General features: G+C 45.3%; 7 protein-coding genes across 7 annotated transcripts; 3 read left to right on the plus strand and 4 right to left on the minus strand.

Moving 5' to 3' along the window:
• Window positions 1-1,796: 1,796 nt before the first annotated feature.
• Window positions 1,797-7,692, plus strand: JR316_0011117 (Transcription elongation factor SPT5; the record flags this gene model as incomplete). The annotated part of the gene is made up of 18 exons (XM_047896778.1): window positions 1,797-1,844; window positions 1,916-2,003; window positions 2,071-2,342; window positions 2,402-3,232; window positions 3,285-3,550; window positions 3,607-4,144; window positions 4,446-4,616; window positions 4,945-5,005; window positions 5,060-5,125; window positions 5,178-5,368; window positions 5,419-6,115; window positions 6,169-6,239; window positions 6,292-6,703; window positions 6,755-6,792; window positions 6,850-7,062; window positions 7,115-7,279; window positions 7,339-7,538; window positions 7,596-7,692. The coding sequence occupies 18 exons, from the start codon at window positions 1,797-1,799 to the stop codon at window positions 7,690-7,692; spliced, it is 4,425 nt and encodes a 1,474-aa protein (XP_047744823.1).
• Window positions 7,693-9,533: 1,841 nt separating this feature from the next.
• On the plus strand, window positions 9,534-11,360 carry JR316_0011118 (uncharacterized protein; the record flags this gene model as incomplete). The annotated part of the gene is made up of 1 exon (XM_047896779.1): window positions 9,534-11,360. The coding sequence occupies one exon, from the start codon at window positions 9,534-9,536 to the stop codon at window positions 11,358-11,360; it is 1,827 nt and encodes a 608-aa protein (XP_047744824.1).
• Window positions 11,361-11,767: 407 nt separating this feature from the next.
• On the minus strand, window positions 11,768-12,241 carry JR316_0011119 (uncharacterized protein; the record flags this gene model as incomplete). The annotated part of the gene is made up of 3 exons (XM_047896780.1): window positions 11,768-11,879; window positions 11,931-12,100; window positions 12,158-12,241. The coding sequence occupies 3 exons, from the start codon at window positions 12,239-12,241 to the stop codon at window positions 11,768-11,770; spliced, it is 366 nt and encodes a 121-aa protein (XP_047744825.1).
• Window positions 12,242-13,364: 1,123 nt separating this feature from the next.
• Window positions 13,365-13,846, minus strand: JR316_0011120 (uncharacterized protein; the record flags this gene model as incomplete). The annotated part of the gene is made up of 3 exons (XM_047896781.1): window positions 13,365-13,476; window positions 13,538-13,707; window positions 13,763-13,846. The coding sequence occupies 3 exons, from the start codon at window positions 13,844-13,846 to the stop codon at window positions 13,365-13,367; spliced, it is 366 nt and encodes a 121-aa protein (XP_047744826.1).
• Window positions 13,847-14,729: 883 nt separating this feature from the next.
• Window positions 14,730-16,066, minus strand: JR316_0011121 (uncharacterized protein; the record flags this gene model as incomplete). Its single annotated transcript, XM_047896782.1, has 2 exons — window positions 14,730-15,538; window positions 15,661-16,066. 2 exons carry the CDS (start codon window positions 16,064-16,066, stop codon window positions 14,730-14,732), a joined length of 1,215 nt encoding a protein of 404 aa, XP_047744827.1.
• A 610-nt stretch (window positions 16,067-16,676) lies between these two features.
• Window positions 16,677-18,889, minus strand: JR316_0011122 (putative mitochondrial carrier C19G12.05; the record flags this gene model as incomplete). The annotated part of the gene is made up of 9 exons (XM_047896783.1): window positions 16,677-16,745; window positions 16,952-17,090; window positions 17,177-17,349; window positions 17,447-17,567; window positions 17,700-17,791; window positions 17,879-18,037; window positions 18,612-18,666; window positions 18,749-18,781; window positions 18,852-18,889. The coding sequence occupies 9 exons, from the start codon at window positions 18,887-18,889 to the stop codon at window positions 16,677-16,679; spliced, it is 879 nt and encodes a 292-aa protein (XP_047744828.1).
• Window positions 18,890-21,170: 2,281 nt separating this feature from the next.
• JR316_0011123 (uncharacterized protein) lies at window positions 21,171-21,644 on the plus strand (the record flags this gene model as incomplete). The annotated part of the gene is made up of 3 exons (XM_047896784.1): window positions 21,171-21,254; window positions 21,312-21,481; window positions 21,533-21,644. 3 exons carry the CDS (start codon window positions 21,171-21,173, stop codon window positions 21,642-21,644), a joined length of 366 nt encoding a protein of 121 aa, XP_047744829.1.
• Window positions 21,645-22,057: the final 413 nt, after the last annotated feature.

The raw sequence follows: 22,057 nt of genomic DNA on the forward strand, positions 1-22,057 counted from the left end.
ATATACAAATTCTGGAGAGGATGGGGGGTAGTACCCTTAAATCTTGGAGTTACACCAAGATTTTGGGCTCTAAAAATTGGTATAATGGGTGCCTACCCAGCCCTAGTTGGGCCTAAATTTATCTAGTCAGAAAGGCATTTATACAAGGGGTAGGAGGAGAGGTAGGATGCATATGCTAGTTCAATAGGTTCCACTGCCCCAATTAAGCTGAAACTTGGCATGTACTCTGTCTAATATAAATACAAAATAATGGCATAGTCAGAAGGGTGCATACCAGCCCCTGGATGGTGCTATTCAAGGTGCGCTTTTTGATCAAAACATCGTACGCTTAATTGCACAATAATGAGTAAAGATATTGCAATTCTGATTTCATATTCGGATTGGGACACTTTAAAACTATAGGTCTACCAAAAAACACCAAGGGAAACGGTCCAGAAATGCCCCCAAAAGCGTCCAATCCATTGCCAGCAATGCACAAAAGTAGCATAGGATGAGCACTATTTATAGACCAAGGGGCCGAGGAGAGAAAAGTTTATTTAATAATAGCTTTGATGGATTGATAGACATGGCCTAGAAGTACCCACAGTGTTCCTGATTTGATGGTGGCATCAGAAATGACCAAGCAAAGATAAGATATATTGATGTAGAACAATCTTATCAAATAACCAGGCTAGTATCTAATCAAAAGGTAATGAAAAAGCGCCCTAAAGATAATGAGAAAGAAGGGTATTATCTAATGAAAAAGGCTTTGAAAAAGCGAAGTAAACTTATGAGAAATAGACCAGTCTTCTCATTATTTTGTTTTGTGATAAAACCATCAACAGTTATAAAAAGAGTGTGCTAACACTTGCTATTGTTTTATCAAAAAGATGGTAGGTACCACTCAAGCTACCCGCCTGCTCCCATGTAGCCGAGGTTACGCAGGGTGTCTCTACGATGCTGTTCTGAAGGGCAGCCAAGCTTTGCCTATACTTGATGGCCGCTCGCATGCTCGATGATGAAACATCGTAATTCAAAAAGGTGAAGTCCTCATATCGTCGGAGGAAATCCACCATCCTCTACAGAAACTTGATATTAGTACCATAAATGGCAATCCAATTAAGACCTACGCGGAGTGGGTGCGACTCTGGCAACATGTTTTCCAGAGTCTGACGAACGACCTGCGTTTCGAAGGGAAACGCCAGAATTTCTTCAGCTTGGAGTCGGGCAACGGGGGAAATCTTCTGGGCTTGCACTACAAAACTTCAACGTCTCACCCTGCATTCTATTTCTTTGGGTACTTACTTTTTTTTGTGTGTTTTTTTCTGGTGTCTCAAATTTTCAACTAGATGAATTTTAACTGAACGAAAACTATTATAGAGTGTCTAGAGTATTGTCTATGTCTATTTTATTAGAATGTATGTTAAATCTATGGGGAGGGGTACTACGCTATGACGAACGGAAAGAAAAACAATCAAGTTGGAAACACGCTATTTCCGGAGCGATTCTTTAGGGTAGGTTTCCCGTCCTGAAGTCACGAGTTGGTTAAAAAAACGCCCCCTTACATCAGCCGCATCACGGTGATGCGGCTGATGTAAGGGGGCGTTTTTTTAACCAACTCGTGACTTCAGGACGGGAAACCTACCCTAAAGAATCGCTCCGGAAATAGCGTGTTTCTCACCATATGTTTTCTCTTTCCGTTCATCATAGCGTCTTATCATAGTAATAGGTTGTGTAGTATCTAAAAATAAATTATCACAAGTTAAGATGATAAATTAAGTGAGATGAACATCGATTAACAGTCTTTAAGACCCACAATGTCTAGTTATAAATGCAGACGACTTGACAGCCTAGGCAACCGCACAGTGTGTACTAATCCAACCCTCCATCTAATCACTAACTTCAGGGAAATTTAATTATGATCTCAAAAAATCAGGACATTAATCCCTTCATAGACATTGAAGCAGCGGTTTCCGATGATGATGAAAGTTCGGAAGAGCTTGATTATAAAGGGGGCCAACTACGTATGTTCCAATAATTTACATATATTCTGCTCAATATGTACTGATGCTAATGGGTTCTGACATACAGTGAATGATAACGATGAATACTCTGAGGATGAGGAACGTGTTGCACACTCTCGGCTATATCATGCCATGCAAAATACAGATAACGCTGATGAATGGAGCGATTTGTTGCCCATGCTTCTGCCTTCACGCATGAAAATTCGTCCTGACAATGATATAGAGCCATCTAGTTCACAAGAACTTATACAGAAATATGGCAATCCCCAACCAGGAGGACTTGGTGATAATAATTATATGCCTTCCGCGACTGATATCATGTATGAAATAGGTTGCAAGGTACGCAAAAATAATATAAGTCTTCAGTCAGCATTTATTGATCACCTTACGAGTGATAGGTTGGACGCAAAGAGGCCGTCGCTTTCAAAATTATGCAGATGTCAACGAACCCTACATTTCCCATCATCCTTGCCCGGTCTGTCTTCGCTCAATCCTCAATTCCTGGGAGAATCTACGTCGAGGCGCCATCAATGCAACATGCGCATACGTTAGCCTGCCTCGTTAGAGAGCTTAATCCGACACATTTAGTTAGGCTATCCTCGGAGAGATGTATGGAGATCCTATCTCATCCCCCACCCTCACGCCCTGAAGACCAATCGTGGGTCAAGGTTGCTGGAAAGCGTAAGGCTTGGACAACCTACGCAAATGCTACCGGCCTTGTGTTCACATTCCAGGGTCAGAAAAGTGTTGTTCTTATCCCCAGACCTCCGGACAACATCAAGAAATCGCACCTCGACAGGATATTCCAGGATGGATTTATTATCACGGATTTCGACGCCATCGATCTCAAATATCTTTCCAATGTCCTCCCAACATCGTCCGAGTTGGAGCAATTTCGCGAGTGTCCATTTGTAACGACGGAGACCTTAGCGCAAGCCTCGAAAGCCATCTCCATGACTCAACTGAAACGATATGATCAAGTCAAAATTATTGGTGGAGAATACTTAGGTCTTTTTGGAACGGTCAAGAGTGTTTCTGACGCTGAGGTGGAAGTGCACATCCCCTCCCAAGGTATAACACAAGCAGTTGCACTACACGATCTACGTGCAGCTTTCCAGATAGGCGATAGTGTTGAAGTCGTTGAAGGGGATCACAAAGATCTCCATGGATGGGTGTCAGACTTTGATGGAAGATCTGTTTGTATTATCGCCCCAGAGCACGAACGCGAAGTAGGTGAACTGTCATTCTCTTTGTCTCAGTAGTGTTCAACACATTTTTCAGGTCATTGTGCCCATCCACACAGTCATATTCTACGTCCCCCCTGCCCATGCTACTCTTCGCCCGCGAAAGCGTCATTCGTCAAAGCTTGGAGAAAGAGACCACAACGACGTCTATATAGGTTTGAGTGTCATCGTTGTCGGGAATAATACATTCAAGGGGTACTATGGCATCGTTAAAAGCACTACCCCCGACGGCTTTGCAGACGTTGAGCTGGAAGCTCGTAACCAGAGGGTGGAACGTATTAAAATATCACATTTAATTATACAGTATGTGGTTTCACTTGATTCGTTGACTGTCAGGTGCTTACTGACATTGTTTCAAGCAACCAAGAACATATAAATTCCGCTCAAGACCCCGGGCCTTCTGGTGGAGCAACTCCAATGCCGTCCACAGTAGCAAGTTTTCTGTCTCCTGCATGGAATCCGTATTCAGCAATACCTGTATACTCGGCGGTGGAAATCGCAGAACTACCCTCAACCGTCGCTCACTGGCTAGATACGAAATACGATAAGCTGAAAGGATTACGATTAAAAGTCGTAGACAAATCCAAGGGCGACCATCAAGTGGCGATGGAACTTCTCAGCCTTACCGACGATACTGCCCACCTAGCATTACTGGGATGTACACTGACATTACCGAAATCAGTGTTGTTTCCAATTCATCCTGTAAAAAAGGACGACTTCGTTACACCGCTTGAGGGCGATTCAATGGGGATTATATTCAGGATACGATCAATAGACAAGGATATTTGCGTTGTATATAAATATCCCGTTACTCGTATGAAACGCGGTGATACATTCCCAACTTTTCCGACAACATCTTTGATTCAAATCTTCCCCCCGTCCCGTGGTGTCAAAGTTGTAAATATGTAGGGTGCAGCATTACTTGTATCTCGAACACGGACTTGTAGACATATACGGGTTTTATGTCATTCTATTTAAGTGTATTTCGGCAATCAACAGTGCTAATGGTTCGTAATGTGTTGATCGTCTTGAACTTAAGCCACCACCACCACACCAAATTGTTGCCTATCTTTATCATGAACCATTCCAATAGCAACAACGCTTCGCAACCTCAAAGTCGCCGCCTCCCTAGCATACCCGAAGAGGCAGAGTTCTTCGTTTTAGGTCTATTTTCATGTTTTAATCCACCTTCCTCTAGAATCAAGGCATAGAGGCCGTTAAAAAGGCTCTTGACCAATTTCAACTCACTGAACAGAGGTGTCTAGAAGTTCAGGCAGAGCTACGTTGTTATATGGACGACATTATGCGAGCATATAAATCCAATGAAGATCTTCTGTTTGAAACCCAGCTCGAAATCGCCCGTCTACGGGTATCCCTCATTAGTCGGGGAATACCTATTCTAATGCACCCTCAGGATAATCCGCGATCATGATAGGTGCAGTCTTTTCCCCTCTGAGATGTAACTTTACTTAACTCTAAGTAGGACATGGAATCTGACTATAATGTATATGTGATATATTGTAGTAGATAGGGGTACTATTTCAGTACCTGTAATTTCTATATGGCACGATATATTTTTGACTGATGTCCGTCGCCTTAAATTTTGAAAAGAGGCTAATTTCGCATACCTCCGGATCGTAGCTTGACATAATTCACCACCCCTTGTCTCTATTTCTGCATTACAACCGTCAAACCAGCCCAATATGCCACCTAAAGGATCCAAAAAGAAAAAGGCGGTTGTCAATGCCACGGTTGAAGGTATCATCTATATATCCTCATTACATCCGCATACTTAATGTTTTATCCATCTAGGACAAGAGGTTGAACAGGGTCCGAGCTCCGTGGCAGAAAACGAGCCACCTCAGGCTCCTGAAGCAGGTCTGTACTAGCATTTTCTTTGTTGAGATTCACTGAACTCCTTATTAAAAAGACCCCAATGGCCGTCCTATCCGAAGCACCCGTGGTCTTGGTGGAGTAAATGCTCGGCAGGAGAAAACATCTAACATCATTTTTATTGACTTTGAGAAGGCTGGGAAGAGGAAGTCAAGGGCCGCCAATGTGGATACTAGCGCCATGCCTGAAAATGAGATGGCGCCTCCCTTGAAGAAACCTCGCAATGGGGTGAGTCTACTGTTCTAATCTTAAATTTGCTATCTTCCAAGCACGTCTAGGTTACCGTTGTGTTGCATGTAGGTCCCCCTATTCAAATGCAACCAAGGCCAACGCCTTCAGTTGCTCCTTGGGATGTCCAACAAGTCCAACCAAGCCCACGACAATCTCAGGGTGCCCCCCCTCCTGTCCAGATCCAACGTGCAGCTCAGAGAAATCAGGAGCACTCAGAGCTTGATCATGCTGTCCAAAGACCCACTGCCCCCATCCAGCGCCCCGCTGCTCCGGTACAACAGCCAGCACATCCTGTCCCGCGCCCCGTACAACATGCAGCACATCCTGTCCCGCGCCCTGTACAACACGCAGCAAATCCTGTTCAGCGTTACGCTGCCCCTGCGGCAGAGAATTCTGTCCAATACTACGATGCCCCCGTACAACAACCAGTGCATCCTGTAACACAACATGCCCCCGTACAACAGCCAGTGCATCCAGCAGCCTATAACGCCCACCAAGAGGCTAGCATCAGCCATCAAGACGAGGAGGAGCAACAAGATTACGAAGGCATAGAGCAGGAGGAAGATGAGGAGGAGGAAGAGGGGGATAGTGACGGTGAAAGGCGATCTGAGGAAGCATCAGGGGACAAATGCATGCAAGGAATTGATGAAGAGAATATTGGGGATGAAGAAGCTCTCCAATATGTCGACGGTGATGAAGGTTACGACGACGCGGGTCAAGATGATGAAGAGCCTGCTGCCCAGCGTTGGTTTAACTCCACCTTTATGTCGTGTTTGCTTACCACCTATGTTTGACAGTGGTTGATGAAGTTTCCGATGATGAAGAGGAGAGGAGAGCAAGGGCATTGCTCCGCCAGCCTTCTCCCCATGTAATCATTTCTCTGCTGTATTTAATGTCTAGCTAATGTATTATTGATATAGATTGTGGAAGTAGAGGATGTTCTTCAAGAACACCGTTGTCGTAATCGGGCGAACAAGCCACCTCGCCCTGAGGCATTGCGCAAGGCGGCTGTTTCGCAAGGAGCCGTATCCCAAGGTTTGACAAGGGAGAACAACGAAGCATCTGACGATGATGAGGTGCTTGGTGAGGCACACATCGCTCATAAGAAGTCCAGTACTTCTTCTGCTAGGGAAGTATCCAAGCATTCAGTTGCATCCTTTACTGGTTACTGGAAAGATGTGCTCAAAATTGCACGCAAACTGATGTGCCTGTATGTAGTAGAGGAGGTCCCCTTTCCCACTCGGGAAAATCACTTATTAGTCGCCGATGGATGTGTGAAGATGGCAGTAACCGTGTTTGAAAGAATGAACACGGATAAAGTGTTGCCTGATAGTAAGTTCTGTCTTCTGTGATTTTAGTTAATTGGTTTACATAACTTTGCAGAGAAAAAAACGCTCCTAGACAGGAATACCGCCGTAACGGTATATTTTTAGTGTGTTCTTTTAAGGATATCGTACTAACGTGTCTGTTCTCATTAGGCATTTGTCTACGCGTCAACCTTCCGGGGAAGACTGAAGACGATGATCAGACCCCTGGTCAAAAATGCGTATGGCCTCGAAGTCCCGTCGGAGGTCATCGCCGCGAACCCCAATATGTTTGAAAATCAGATGGGGGAGATCGAATACATCAAGGACAGGGTAGCATATTGGCTACTCAATGGTAAATACCACCGGGGTGTTGCCAAAACCCGAGTGAGTTCGCCGTCCATTTTACCTGGCTTACCACTCATTGATTTGTTTCCAGTATCACGATGTCCCATTTGGACATCCTTTTGTGAAGAAGATCTGTCTGGACTTCTTCTACCATCCTACAAAAGGGGTTGCAGTCCCCATCAAAGGTCTGGAGACAAAGACGGATTTCTTCAAGACATTGCTTCCCCACAAAGCATTTGCGCTTGTGGCCAGTTGTGTAGTTCTGATTTCTCTCCTGCTATTGGCACTGCCTTGCTAACAAGCATTTTGCTGTAGATCCACAACTGTCTTGAGGAGTGGAGGGATGAGATTGACCCTGCAAGAGGTGGTCCGTGTTCGGGTATTGAATTCAAGGGAGAGGAGTACTCCCTGAGGTATGATGCCTGCATGTTGGTTGCAGCAGAGGCAGAGAAGGATACCTTGAACCAAGGTCCTTGCTTGGCTCGCTTATGTAGGGAAGTGGCTGAGGAAGGATGGTGTGTATCTTTTTTTATTCATTTCTTTCTTTGCATCATTTAGATCTCCATAATCAGTGCTATTATGAGGCCTACGAAGAACCCCCCCAACCCTTATAGGATGACTCTCCATTCTATCCCACAGGAGGAACTAGATTACGGTCCAGAAGGGTAGTTGGGTGAATGAGCGGGGCAGCTGCCGGGTGTGGATTAGAAGATACCATATTTAGATCGTCACGTATTAATAGTTATGCATCTACTAATAGAAACATGTTTGGTCCGATCCAAACATAGATTATCTATTTTTAAAATTGCCCATTTTAGTCAAAAATGGTTCGGTTTTCAGTGTGATATTGGCACTTGCAGGAATAGCCACACAACACTATACAAATGAAAGTGGATACTATATATGCCTTTGTACCTATTTGCAGTGTGTTATGATGTGCTACAAATCTGTGGTAGCATGCTACAAATCTGTGGTAGCATGCTACAAATCTGTGGTAGTATGCTACAATTTGTATGTCAGTTGTATACAGAGGGGTATGGACCATGGTAAGCATGCTACACGCCGCTACACAGCACTCGCGTTACAATACAGATCACTACAGAGTACCATGTCACGTTGGTACCAAGCTACAGGTACATCAGTGTGTGTTACCCAAATGGGACCGTTACTATGGGCACTACAGAATTACGTATCACTACGGATCATTACCTACTTGGCCCCGGTATTGCTGATGTGTTTGTGTCATTTACAGAAAATGTGTATGTTTTACTAACACCGGACAACACTGCCGGCGACAACTACTGTAAGTTAAACAAACAGCTATTGTTTTACATGTTTTATGTAAGTTCAGCTGTAAGTTCGACATACATTATGACTTACACTCAAATAATTTCCATAAAAGGAGATTATTTGAGTGTAAGTAGGCTGTATGTTGAAATTACAGCTGAACTTACATAAAACATGTAAAACAATGGCTGTTTGTTCAACTTACAGGCCGACCAAACACAATATGTCTTTGCCGAGTGTTTGTTTTTCATACAGGTGTGCTGTATGCACTGTGGGCGATGACTGCTGTAAGCTGAACAAACAGCCATTGTTTTACATGTTTTATGTAAGTTCAGCTGTAAGTTCAACATACAGTCTACTTACACTCAAATAATCACCTTTTATGGAAACTAGCAGTGCCCCCGTGCTTTGCACGGAAAGTTGGGCTGCAATTCATCATGCTATTTCCCCAGTGTTTTTGCACGGAAAGACGGGAGGTAATTTATCACGTTATTTCCCCCGTGTTACCATGTTTTCAGGCCCGATTACAGTGTTTTTCAGCCTCAATTACAACGTTTTCAGGCATATTTCGAATTTTTGGGTGATCAAAAAAGCAATGTTGGTTTGATTATATTGATTATTTGAGTGTAAGTCATGATGTATGTCAAACTTACAGCTGAACATACATAAAACATGTAAAACAATGGATGTTTGTTTAACTTACAGTAGTCGTCGCCGGCAGTGATGTTGAACTTACAGCGAAACTTACATAAGACATGTAAGTTTTCTGCTGTATGTTTAACTTACAGCGGTCGGCGCCCGCAGTGTGTCGAGAGCAAGTTTGAATCAATGTGGTGCTTCAGGGGTGACAGACAATGCAGAAGCCATTCATGGGAATCAATGTCATCCATTAACAGTAATTTGTAGAATAGTATTTAAACTGTGGTCGTTGAGGTCTAGGGAATTTGAACCTGTTTACGCGTGGGAACTCACCAAATGTCACGGGAAGCAGCAGAGCGCGCTCTTTCTCTTCCCCCACAATTCAGGTTACGCGTAAACTCATAGGCAACTTGTAACCTGACGGATTATTGGCACATCTGGAGCCTTAAACTCGCACCAGCTTAGTTGTTGTGAGTGTTTCTCAAAAATCAAAGTCTAGGTGTTGTACAATATGTGCTGCATGAACAATATATTCTAATCCACTTAATATCATCTCCAGACCTTAACCCCTTTTTTGAATGACCATGACGACCACGACGACCGATACACCCTCGCTCTTCCTGCGCACCCTCATACCAACGCTCCCAACTGGACTTTCGAGAAAAATCCGCACACTGTGCACAGCATCCCCTGCGAACGAGCATTCACTCGAGAATCTCCTACGCTTTGTTCTTGGAGCCGAATGCCAATATGAGAATGAGATTTTAAGTACGAACGGGGGCAATGAGAAGGATGGTGAGTTGAAGGATGAACAAAACGAACAGTGGAAGGAGAAACAGGGTAAGGCCAGGGAGGTGGTCGCGATGCTCATTCCCCCAGCCGTCCCCACTGTGCCGAACTCATTAACACCAATGGATATAAAGAAACGCCCCCGATCAGACAAAGAGGAGGAGGAGGAGGAGGAGACTCAGAAGAGTAAGAAACAGCGCCTATCAGGTTCTTCGCCGGTATCCACACCACTCGATCCCGGCGCTCCCATTTTCGCGCTGCATGCCCTCAGCACCACCTCCCCGCTGCGCAAGAAGCTGGATATTACAATCCATACACACGGAATTGTGCTCACTCACCCAACCACACGTGTCGTCGAAACATGTATCCCATTTACAACAGTCAAGCGGGCATTCGTGCTGCCAACGAGGGGGAAGCAGAAACCGCACTGGACGGTGGTCGTCATGGGGTGTGATGCACCGGTGGGGAAAGGAAAGGGCAAAGAGAAAGAGAAGGACTCTGACCAGCAGCTCATCTTTGGCCTCGACGCGTTGACTGCGAACGCCACTGCGTTTTCGTTCTCGACTTACTCCTCCTCCTCAACGCCAGCAACAACTGTGCTCCCGAAATCGACCCCAACACTCCCCACACTCCTGCAGTTCCTCACGCACCTCCCTGCCCATGCGACCCTCATCCGGCCGTCCACGGACGTATTCAAGAGCGCGTGTCCTGGAATGGGTCACGCCGCATCTACCTCTTCAGTCACTGCGGATGCAAGCATAAATGATGATGACAGCAAAACAGGCCGCGGCGCTAGAACCAAAGCCACTGATGGGGGCGCAGCAGGCGTACCAGGCATCGAAGCCCACCGTAGCGTCAAACCAGGCACGCTGTGGTTTGCGCGCGAGGGTATCTTGTGGGGCGAGAGTCGGCCGTGTGAATTTTGGGCTGTCGAGGATCTGTGTCCTATGGGTGGACCTGGTGAGGGTGTAAAAATTGTAGGTGCTGGAAGGACGTGCAGTGTCATCCTCAGCCGGTGGAGTACGAGTGGGGAAGAAGAGGAAGTGGACGAAACAGAGTTCAGTATGGTTGACGCCAAAGAGCGCGAGGGTATCAGCGCGTGGGTACGCACGCACCGGCATCTCTTTGGCGGTTCCAAGGATAACACTACTGGCGCAGATGTCAGTCCGAATGGTCAGGTCAAAAAAATTAAATCAAAGAGCGTCCCAACAGGGCCCATCACCATCAGGACGATGGACGAGGACTCTGATTCCGACGACGAGAGCTTTGCGGAGAGCGGGGCATCGGACTTGGACGGCTCAGAGAGTGACAGCGACAGCAACTCTTCATCATCTGATGAAGACAAAGGTGAGGATGAGCAAGGGGAAGAAGAGGAGGAATCCGACAACGAAAACAAAGGTTCAGGGGCCTCCCGCAGGGAGGAAGAGGAAGAAGATTCTGAAATTGAGGAACTTGACCCCGTACATCACCCCCTCCTTCGTCCCGGTGCGATGCCAAAAAGGATCTCTAAAGCGGCGCTGGACATGGTGGTTGGAATTGTAGAAGGTGAGTTTACTGGCCAAGGAGAAGAGGAAGATGAATTGGACGAAGACGGCGAGGAAGAAGACGAACTGAACGAGTGAAAGGTCTGACATTTTATTGAACTGTAATTTGTATTATACTTTTGTAGATTCAAAAGGATTTTTTAGAGATGGAGAACAAACATAAACGTAAATGTGTGTGATGACTTTAAAAATCCAATGCCTTCACGTTTTGTGGGCATAAATTTTGCTTGAGCTTCCAGGCATTCCCAACAAATTATAAAAGAAAACCCTGCTCAAATCTAAACAAAGTAATTTGTATCAATATCTTCGAGGAATGACAATTGCTCTGGCTAATGTGTTCGCATTTCTAGACCTTGATTTACCAAACAGATATTTTCCATCAAGTTATGACAGCACTGAAGTTGTGAAGATCCTTCAATGAACCGTTTGCTTATTGTTTATTGACAAAATATATGAGAAACTATATTACTGTCACGGATTCTCTCTTAAACTGCCTTGTTGCAACTGAATGATTCGACGTTGTTGTAAAGCGATGGGTCAGGAAGCGACATGATGGTTCCAGAGAGGGTCGTTCCAGGGCCTTCACATCCTTGGAATCTGAAAAAAGACGTCTATCCAATGTCCAGTTAAAGTGGTGAATGTACATACTCGAAGAATGTGCAAGTGAATCCTGATGCAATCTCAACACTCTCTGCCCTGTCAAGCCAGTCGCCTGGCAGTGTGCTGCAGACAGACTGAACGAGGCCGTCGGGGGAGTATGCTGAGCCTCTCAGATTGGTGTCATCAAAAAATACCACAGACAACGCTGCGAGGTCGTTCTAACAGAACGGTGGTTAGTGCAAACCCTTTGATATATCGCAGTAGTATCAACTTACACGAGCAATGACGCTCGAGCGTGCAACAGCGGCCGTAGACGCGATGGCCACAAGGAAGCTGGTGAATTTGGTGGTGAACTGCATGTCGAGTTGGCTGAGTCGTTGACTTGCTGAACCAGTAAAGAGACGAAACACCCTTCTTATACTTTTCAATTAGCACAAAAATTCAGTAGTAGACGTGAGGTCAGCATGCACAAGGTACACTCGGGAGAAGAGACTGAGCGTACTTTGCAATGTAATTCAAAGGATGAATAATGGCGAATCCATGGACGCCTGTTAGAACTTGCAACTCTCAGTAATGGTCCCTGTAGCACACAATGCTCGAGCTAAGTATGTAAACAATTTTAAACAATTTAATCAGATTCTGAGGCAAATGAGTGAAGAAGCAGTGGTACGGATAAAAGCGTCAGTGAATATAACAGTTTTATCTTTTCTTGTTGATCGACAACTCAAGGGAATCTCCTATTTCCTATCTGCTGAGTTTTATTATGACACATTGAATAGGCCAAATTGTACTTTATATAATTTTGGACGTGCTATTTTCAAACGATTGAGCATAAAGCGAGAGCGCAGAGTCAATAAGCATCAGTCGAGTTCTTCTCCCGATACATATGTCTTCTACCCGAAGCTATATAATTCCTCCGAATCCCTGACACAGCGGAGATCAGATGGCTGGTTCATGTTCAGAGTCATCTGCTTTGTAATTTGAATGGAAAATCAATGATTGTGTTTGAAAATGGCCCTATTCAATGACTGTAGTTGTTACTGTAACAATTCGACGAATTACCATGCCATGGATGCTATTGTCGGCCTGACATAACATTTTAAACAGGAGTCCATGTCGCTTGTCTAAACATAGTCCATTCGGAAGAGACAGACGCTCATTTTGATTACACCCGAATATCCTGGTACCATCTCCAGACACTTGTGAGCTGGAGGGGTCTGCTGGAATCATCACGAACTCACCAGCTGCTTGAAGTTTGTCTAAATCTTGCGAGCCGCCTACTACAATGTCAATATTTTTTACAATTAAAATCTGCTCCTGGTCATCACGAGAATGACCTGCAGCGACACAAGCCTCTAGCTCTAGTGGTCAAGCTTTCGAATAACTTATTCAGAAGGTAGAATCAATTTTAACGACTTATTTATTGACGATACAGATCCCACAGCTAACCATTACATGTTCACGTCACAGTGGAAAGCAACATCAGATAGCCTTGTTGCAGCTGAACGATTCAATATTATCATACAACTCTGGGTCCGGGAGCGTCTCTACGATTCCAGACAGCGTGATCCCAGTGCCATCGCATCCTTGGAATCTAAAACATTGTTCAACCATGGGTATAATTAAGAGATATGTCTCTACATGAGATTACGCACTGGAAGAAGGTGCAACTGAATCCAGTGGCGATATCCACGCTCTCGGCTCTGTCGAGCCAATCGGGTGGCAGCGTGGTGCATACAGATTGGAGGAGGCCGTCGGGGGCGTAGGCAGAGCCTGTCAGGCCAACATCGTCGAAGAAGATAATGGACAGTGCGGCGAGTTCATTCTGCATATCCACAGTTAGTACAATTTATACACGCAATTACGACGTTGGACCTTACACGGGCGATGACGCTTCCGTGGGTGGCGATTACAGCCGAGGCAATGGCGACGAGGAGGGTGGACAGTTTGGTGGTGAATTGCATTGCGCTGTAGCTTGCTAACTTGTTGGTTTGACTTGCTGAGGAGGTATCTGCGCAGATGCACCCTCTTTATACCACTTCATGAATGGACTAGTTTCATAAAGATAATAGAGAATCTGACAGTGCATGAGGCTCATCAAGTAGAGAATCTTACAAAGGTCAGCAATACGGTAGGCCGAGTGAGCCACGGAGAAACTATGAAGGTTATGATCCTGATTCAAAACATGGATTTGAGCAAGAAGGTGCTCCAATTTAATTGCATACAATAGTAAAGAACGTAATTGTTCACAAAGTATACATCCTAGGAACAATGGATAAGCAAACATGTTTTGGATGCAGGCTGTAAAAAAGAAAATATCACAGCTTCTGTTCTTCGTACTATTCGTCCCATTTTGTGAAGCTTGTTGGTGGTCCATAATCGTGAATAACGCGTTTGAAATTGGATCAGAATATCAAGAGCTTATTTTGAGGTGCTACACGAGCTGAAGACGAGCCATGAGTGCGCAAACCTCGTCCACTAAAATAGGCTGTGATGTTAGGTGATGTTGTCAAGCATCAGTCGATCATGAAACGACCACTTCTTCTCCCGATACATATGTCTGGATGCAAGCTTTAAAAAAGGAAATATCACAGCTTCTGTTCTTCGTACTATTCGTTCCATTTTGTGAAGTTTGTTGGTGGTCCATAATCGTAAATAACCCGTTTAAATTTGCATCGTATGAGGGCGCAAAGCTTTGTGGACTAAGACGGGCTATGATGTTAGCCGTCTGTATTGGGTTTCTCTTTTTTTCGGCCGAGTGGTTGTTCTCCCGAAGTGTCATGGTGCAGAGATCAGGATCAAGAGGCTTGCTAAGGAGCATTGTTTATCTGGCGCCTCCGCTCGTTCTCACTGACCCCCACTTGTATCCACCCTGGTACCATACCTAGAGTCATATTCACTCACAGCATGCACAACCTCATCTGCCGTCGGTTTTCGCGCCATCACATGCACCCTGAGACCAAGCGTGTCCCTCAAAAAGTCGTGGGTCGTTGGGCCTATCGCGGCGACTTTGGCTTTGAGTTTGGGTTTGATAAGTTGGTGGACTGAGGGGGATGCTTCATCTTGTTTTGGATTTAAGATTGCAGAAGAAGACGATGAGGAAGAAGAGGACGACGCGTCGAAGAAGAAATGTTGCTGCAGAATGGGTGTCGCATGTGCTGCTGCCGACGGCGCGAAATATACAACCCACCAGGTGTCAGTGTCAATGTTGGCGACCCCAGCATTCCATTCCCTAAGAACGCCCTCCAATGCATTTGCAAATCCGTCTGCACCCTCCGTCCGATACACTTGCACTTCCTCTATCCTTACCTTACCTTTTCCTTCACTTTCAGCATCACCGGCCTCCAAAATGCGCACGAGCGTATCCCGGTTTTTGTCCCCTGTGAGATACAATAGCTTCCCGCGCGGGCGATGTGGTGTATCTGCCAGGATGAACGGTGCGAGCACAGCAGCGGAACCAGAGGATGCGCCACGGATGTCTGGGATAAGGGCGGGGGTAGATGAGCCAGATGAAGATGAAGGGTGGATAGATGCATCGCCGAGCACGTCCGCGTAGTCCCTGAACACCTCACGCAGCGCGTCGGCCGTTGCCTCGCCAACGACGTAGAACGGCACACGCGCCCATCCCGCGTTCGTTGGTGCTGGTGCTGATCGTCCTGGGATCCATATGCATATGCAATGAACAACGCAACAGAAAAAAAAACTCTTGAGAAATTGCACACCGCAGGCGGAGAAGAGAGAAAGAGGGTATAGGTGTAGAGGGGGGGAGCGTACTGACCTCGTTCGTTTTCCCTCTCAGCGCGCAACACGGCCACCGCGTCTGTCCACGCTTCACACGACCGCCGACTTGTCACTATCACCCCACCATATCCATCCTCCGCCGCCCCTTCTACTTCTCGAGCATCATCTGTTCTATATCCTCTTGGTCCCGCACGCACGATACTTATCAACCTTTGCACACTCTCCTGCGGCGCGCTCGCGGTGCGCAATACGCCCAGGGAGTGCGGCGTGTATCCCGCGTTTGTAAACGCTGTTTCGTATTTATCTGTGCGAGAAAGTAGTTTTTGAGTGGATGCAGGTGAAGAGGTGGATATAGATTTCGAGGGTGTGGGATCGCGTAGGAGGAGTACGGGCCCGCCGGTATTGGGCCTCTGAATGTGTGACGTGCTCATGTGTTCGCTCATTAAGTATCGAGAGAGTGGGTGCAAGCGTTACGTCGTCTGTAAGAGTGTTTAAGATTCGAAATTCAAGAAATAGGATGCCGGAAATGTGTGAGGAGAATGGGTGGTGGGTGGCGAGAGCCAAGCGATAAGATTACGATTGTGATCATTGTAGATCTCCCGCCCGCCGGCATGGGACATATCTGATTGGCTGGGACAAGCCGCCGACATTGATGCACCAAAAAGTCAGAAACTATCAAACTCAGAGGTTGCAGCCGTACTACGCACTTTCGCCACCATGATTGAAGAGCAGGGCATTATTAGGGTACAATGATGAGATAAGTGAGCATTGATTCTGGATTTGAGCACGGAAAAGAAAGGGTTTTAGACCACGTCCTGCTGGTCTTAGGTCAACATTTGAATCACATCGCCTCAACTTCTGTGTATACGAATAGGAGTAGTATTAGCAATCTTAGATCGACGTGAGATAAAGCTGGAAGCAACACTGAGTATTGTACAATGCATGGCTTTTCTTCCTAGGCGCAACATCGACAGCTGTGCAACAACTTGTCCGTGAATCTGCATCCTGACTTCGAACTTATCGTGGTTGTCATCTACTATCCAGTCTCTACGTCTACGGCTCCCGTCCTCCGATAATTTTGATAATGTTCTCGTAGACCGTGAACACGATCCCACCACTCAGCTGTCAACAGTGAATCAGTCAAACAATCCACAATATAATTGGTCATGAAGGATCACAAAAAAGGGAAGACAGGAGAAAAATAGGGAGTTAAGTGAAGCACAAAAAGAAGGTTATAATTGAAGGGACAAAGAAAAGTTAAAAGCAAAGCCAATAGTAAGATCAGAGGAAGTTGTGATTAAAAAAATGAAAATAAGAAGGGCACATACCACCAGCCTTGTCAACCGCGGCGTGGTGCCGGTCCAAAATCGCAACAGGCCCTCCTCGGTGAATATCCGGTACGCGCAGTGGAACGAGTTGCGGTACTGTGAGCGAGCCTCGAGAGACTGCATTCGTGTCTTCACCACACTACACATCCACAACAGAAATTAGCGATCAGCAAACAGCAAAGGGCAACGGGGACACGGTTTTTTTGTTTTAAGAAAAATACGCACTCAAGCGGCATAGTAGTATACACCGTCACTAGCCCCGCGATACCTCCAATCCCAAAAGTGATCGCACTCGGCAGCGGCTGTCCAGGGCGCGCTGGCACTGTGCCCTGCACGAACTGCTTCAATGTGGAGTACGTCGTAAACCGGACAGCCGAGTTCGCCCCTTGCCGCATCATCTGTGTGGAGTGAATGATAGGTTAGATGAGTGAATTACAAGGGTGTGGGGGTGTTGGGTAGATAAAACATCGAGCAAGGTAAATTGTAGACACGCACAACTGGGAATAGCCCTCTGTATATCCCAGAGATCCCTTCCTGACGCACGATGGATACCGTACCGTGTACCAGGCCGCGGTACTGTGGATTCGGTCGCTTCGCGTCGTCGATGAGCTTCGTTCTGTTGAATTCATGGAAAAGGTAGGTAGATTTTGAATGAGATGTCAGAGATTGTTTATATGGCGACGGTGAGTGGGAAAGGAAAGATTCAAAATATGAGAATGAAGTGGGGGGGGGGAGACAAACGACGCACTTTATCGTCTCGGACGGCGTCACCGCAAATATAGCCTCCATCATACCTGCTCCCAACCCAGCAACAAGACTCCTCGGCGCACTCACCTTGCCCTAACAATTGCACAACCGAGACCAAAAGCGTGACAGTCAGCGAACGCTTCAATCCACGCGCGAACTATTCGCAACCAACGAACACACCTCGGAATCAGCGAGCATCCCTTTGAAGTGGTCGTAGCTCACGAAGCGCACGCCGGCCTTGACAGAGTTGCCCACCACGAGCGCCGTGCACCCCGAGTAGAGCCCTGTTACACCCTTTGTCCGAATGGTCTCTTTGATGATAGCAATTGGGGATTCGCGCTGTAATAAGTGCAACGAACTGGTTAGTTCGAAAATCTTGGGTGTTATAGCAATGAAATCATAGATGGGAATGTTCAGGGTGTGATCAGGGGTTCCTGGACCGCTCTGCAGGCAGTGGGACAGCAAACCAGCAACAGCATTTTGATAGCCTCCCCATCGTGCGGGTTCCGTCAGTTCGACTCCAACTAATACCACATTCCATCGCCTTCACCCTATCTGTCTCGCAAAACACAGGCGCCGTCCAACCAATGCTATATGCGCTTGTCCCGCTGCTCCCGGACACCACACGCAAAACAAACGAAAAAGGAGAGATTGAGAGATTGAGGTTCGATAATTGGATTGCCGGTCGGTTGGGTGGGGCTGCACGCGAGCGATACAATCGCAATCTCCTCTCGTTATTCCGGGTCTCAACTTGCATGTCACCTGTTGTCACCACCCCAGAGCCTCAGGGAGTCATACAGGCATTGTTCTCCCACCGCGCACATGTTGTAACCAATTCTGTTCGAGATGCACCCATACACCACAAGACAAGGACGAAAAAAGGAACGAAAATGAAAAAAAACCAAAAACGAACCTTGCCCCCAAACTGCGACCGCGTTTTGACAAACTCTGTCGGATACGTCACGAACCTGTATCACGTCAACGCGCACCGCACATACTGGTATTCGTTGAGCCTGAACACGAACGCGACCCGCGGAAAGAGGTACTTACGCTTCGATCGCGCCTGCTGTTGCACCTGCAAATCTGTAATATTTGAGTTTGACACAAATATCGCGTTTAGTCTAAGGTTTGCGCAATTTATAAAAACACGTACAATGCATGGCTGGGCTTTTCTTTTTTCTGCGGCGCCATGAAGTTGGCTAAGGGAAGATGATCAAAATGGTGGAAGGGGAAGGAGGTGAATGAGTCCTTCGGAGTTTGTCGGCCATTTTTCTGCTAACGGCAATGACAAATATTAACAAATACATATTGCCAAACAGTGAGTTTAACTTCAAAACCAAACTATTTCAAATCGGTTCTACTTTTCAAGAGACGATGCTTACAACCTCGAGAACTATCGGTTGATAACGTTGGAAGTTATGCACTTAAAAACTCCAAAGAATGCCCCGTGATGGCGGGGAGCAGAATTAAATAGTATTAATAGAAATTCAGTCGAAGAAATGATTCCCGGAGCTTACTACGAAAAACATCAAAGAAAGAATTGAGAAAGAAAACTGGATTGCTCATAATGCCATCGTTAAATACCACAAATCTACAGGCGCATCGGCTGCCAAGACAATCAGGCCTGGGCGCTGAGCGCCTGTCTCTTCTTAGTGGACTATTTTTATAGCGCGGCATGAGGCAAACGATTTTATCGACAGTCACACGGCGGGATATTCAGAAAATAGAAATTCCACAAAGTAGGTAATCAAATGTTACAACATACTTGAAATATATTGGTCCATCCGTCTTTCACATTCATTTGAAACATAATGCTGCCAAATATACTAAGTTTCTTACCACATACAAAGGTGCTTTATATTTCAAATTGAAAGGAACATCATATCAGTAAACACTGCGGGCGCCGACTGCTGTAGGTTAAACATACAGCAGTAAACTTACATGTCTTATGTAAGTTTAGGTGTATGTTCAACTTACAGCATATGTGTCGGGAAAACAAAAATTTAACAAAGACATATTGTGTTTGGTGGGCATACAGCCACCAAACACAATTGCTGTAAGTAGCCTGTAAATAGAATAAACACCTAAATTACACAAATTGTGTTTGTCCGGTGTTAGTAAACCATACACATTTTCTGTAAGTAATACAAACAGCACTTACTGTAAGTAAAAATTACACACAAAGAAAACAATTTGTGTATGTTATACTTACACAAGTTTTTCAATTCATTTAATGGTGCAAGTCTGACATACACAAATAGTGTTCTTTGTGTGTAAATTTTACTTACAGAAAGTGCTGTTTGTGTCATTTACAGAAAATGTGTATGTTTTACTAACACCGGACAAACACAATTTGTGTAATTTAGGTGTTTATTCTATTTACAGTCTACTTACAGCAATTGTGTTTGGTCGGCATACAGCCACCAAACACAATATGTCTGTCGAGTGTTTGTTTTTCATACACGTGTGCTGTATGTTGAACTTACAGCGAAACTTACATAAGACATGTAAGTTTTCTGCTGTATGTTTAACTTACAGCGGTCGGCGCCCGCAGTGAAAATGGCAGGTATTTACTGATATGAGGTTCCTTTCGATTCAAAATATAAAGCACCTTTGTATGTGGTAAAAAACTTGATATATTTGATAGCATTTTATTCCAAATGAATGTGAACACGGACGGCCCCAATATATTTCCTGTATGTTGCAACGTTTGATTACCTACTTCGTGGGAACTCTATTTTCTGAATATCCCGACGTGTCAGGACTGGGGACTTCTAGTTTGAATTGATCTAGGATATCACATCAAAATTTTAACAGTAATTTAGTTGAATTATTATACCGATGAATGGTATTATTTTTAAACACAAGCACTGAATGCTATCCTAGATGTTCCTGAACTCGAACCAACCATCTGCTTCCCGCTGTATCAGGGACTCGGAAGAATTATCTAGCTTTGGGGAGAAGGCACGTGTATCGGGAGAAGAACTGTTAGCTTTATGATTGACTGATTATTATTGACTCAGCGCTCTTGCTTTATGCTCAATCTGTTTGAAAATAGCCCGTCCCAAATTATCTAAAATACAATTTGCCTTGTTCAATGTGTAATAATAGAACCCAGAAGATTGCAGATAGGAAATAGGAGAGTCCCGATGCAATTTTTATATTCACTGACGCTTTTATCCGTACTATTGCTTCTTCACTCATTTTCCCCAGGTATTGACTGAACTGTTTGTATATTGAGATCGAGAAGACAGGGTCCCATTACTGAGAGTTGCAAGTTCAACAGTCCATGGATTCGCCATTATTCATCCTTTGAATTACATTGCAAAGTACGCTCAGTCTCTTCTCCCGAGTGTACCTTGTGCATGCTGACCTCACGTCTACTACTGAATTTTTGTGCTAATTGAAAAGTATAAGAAGGGTGTTTTGTCTCTTTACTGGTTCAGCAAGTCAACGACTCTGCCAACTCGACATGCAGTTCACCACCAAATTCACCAGCTTCCTTGTGGCCATCGCGTCTACGGCCGCTGTTGCACGCTCGAGCGTCATTGCTCGTGTAAGTTGATACTACTGCGATATATCAAAGGGTTTGCACTAACCATCGTTCTTTTAGAACGACCTCGCAGCGTTGTCTGTGGTATTTTTTGATGACACCAATCTGAGAGGCTCAGCATACTCCCCCGACGGCCTCGTTCAGTCTGTCTGCAGCACACTTCCCGGCGACTGGCTTGACAGGGCAGAGAGTGTTGAGATTGCATCAGGATTCACTTGCACATTCTTCGAGTATGTACATTCACCACTTTAACTGGACATTGGATAGACGTCTTTTTTCAGATTCCAAGGATGTGAAGGCCCTGGAACGACCCTCTCTGGAACCATCATGTCCCTTCCTGACCCATCGCTCTACAACAACGTCGAATCTTTCAGTTGCAACAAGGCAGTTTAAGAGAGAATCCATGACAGTAATATATTTGTTCATATGTATTGTCAATAAACAATAAGCAAATGGTTCATTGAAGAATCTGCCACGCTTAAGGCAACGTGGTTAAAGAGAATCGATCTCTACATAGCGTTAAAATCTACATCAATTGAAATCTATAATTCCTGACAATCAGGCGTTTCATACCTTTACCCTTTGAATTATCCGCGGCTTCCACCGCTGAGTATTCGTCTTGCGGAGAACATCCTGCGTCAGATATCTGAGTAAGCTGGCACTCTATATCGGACTGGAAGACAAGTCGAGAGACAACTTCAGTGCTGTCATAACTTGGTGGTAAATATCTGTTTTGTAAACTAGGGTCCCTTAAATTGAGCATCAACCTGGAGATCATCGAGGACGAAAGTCTGTTAAAAAGTGGC

This window comes from Psilocybe cubensis, chromosome 10 (assembly GCF_017499595.1).
Source record: "Psilocybe cubensis strain MGC-MH-2018 chromosome 10, whole genome shotgun sequence".
NCBI classification, from domain to species: Eukaryota; Fungi; Basidiomycota; class Agaricomycetes; order Agaricales; family Agrocybaceae; genus Psilocybe; species Psilocybe cubensis.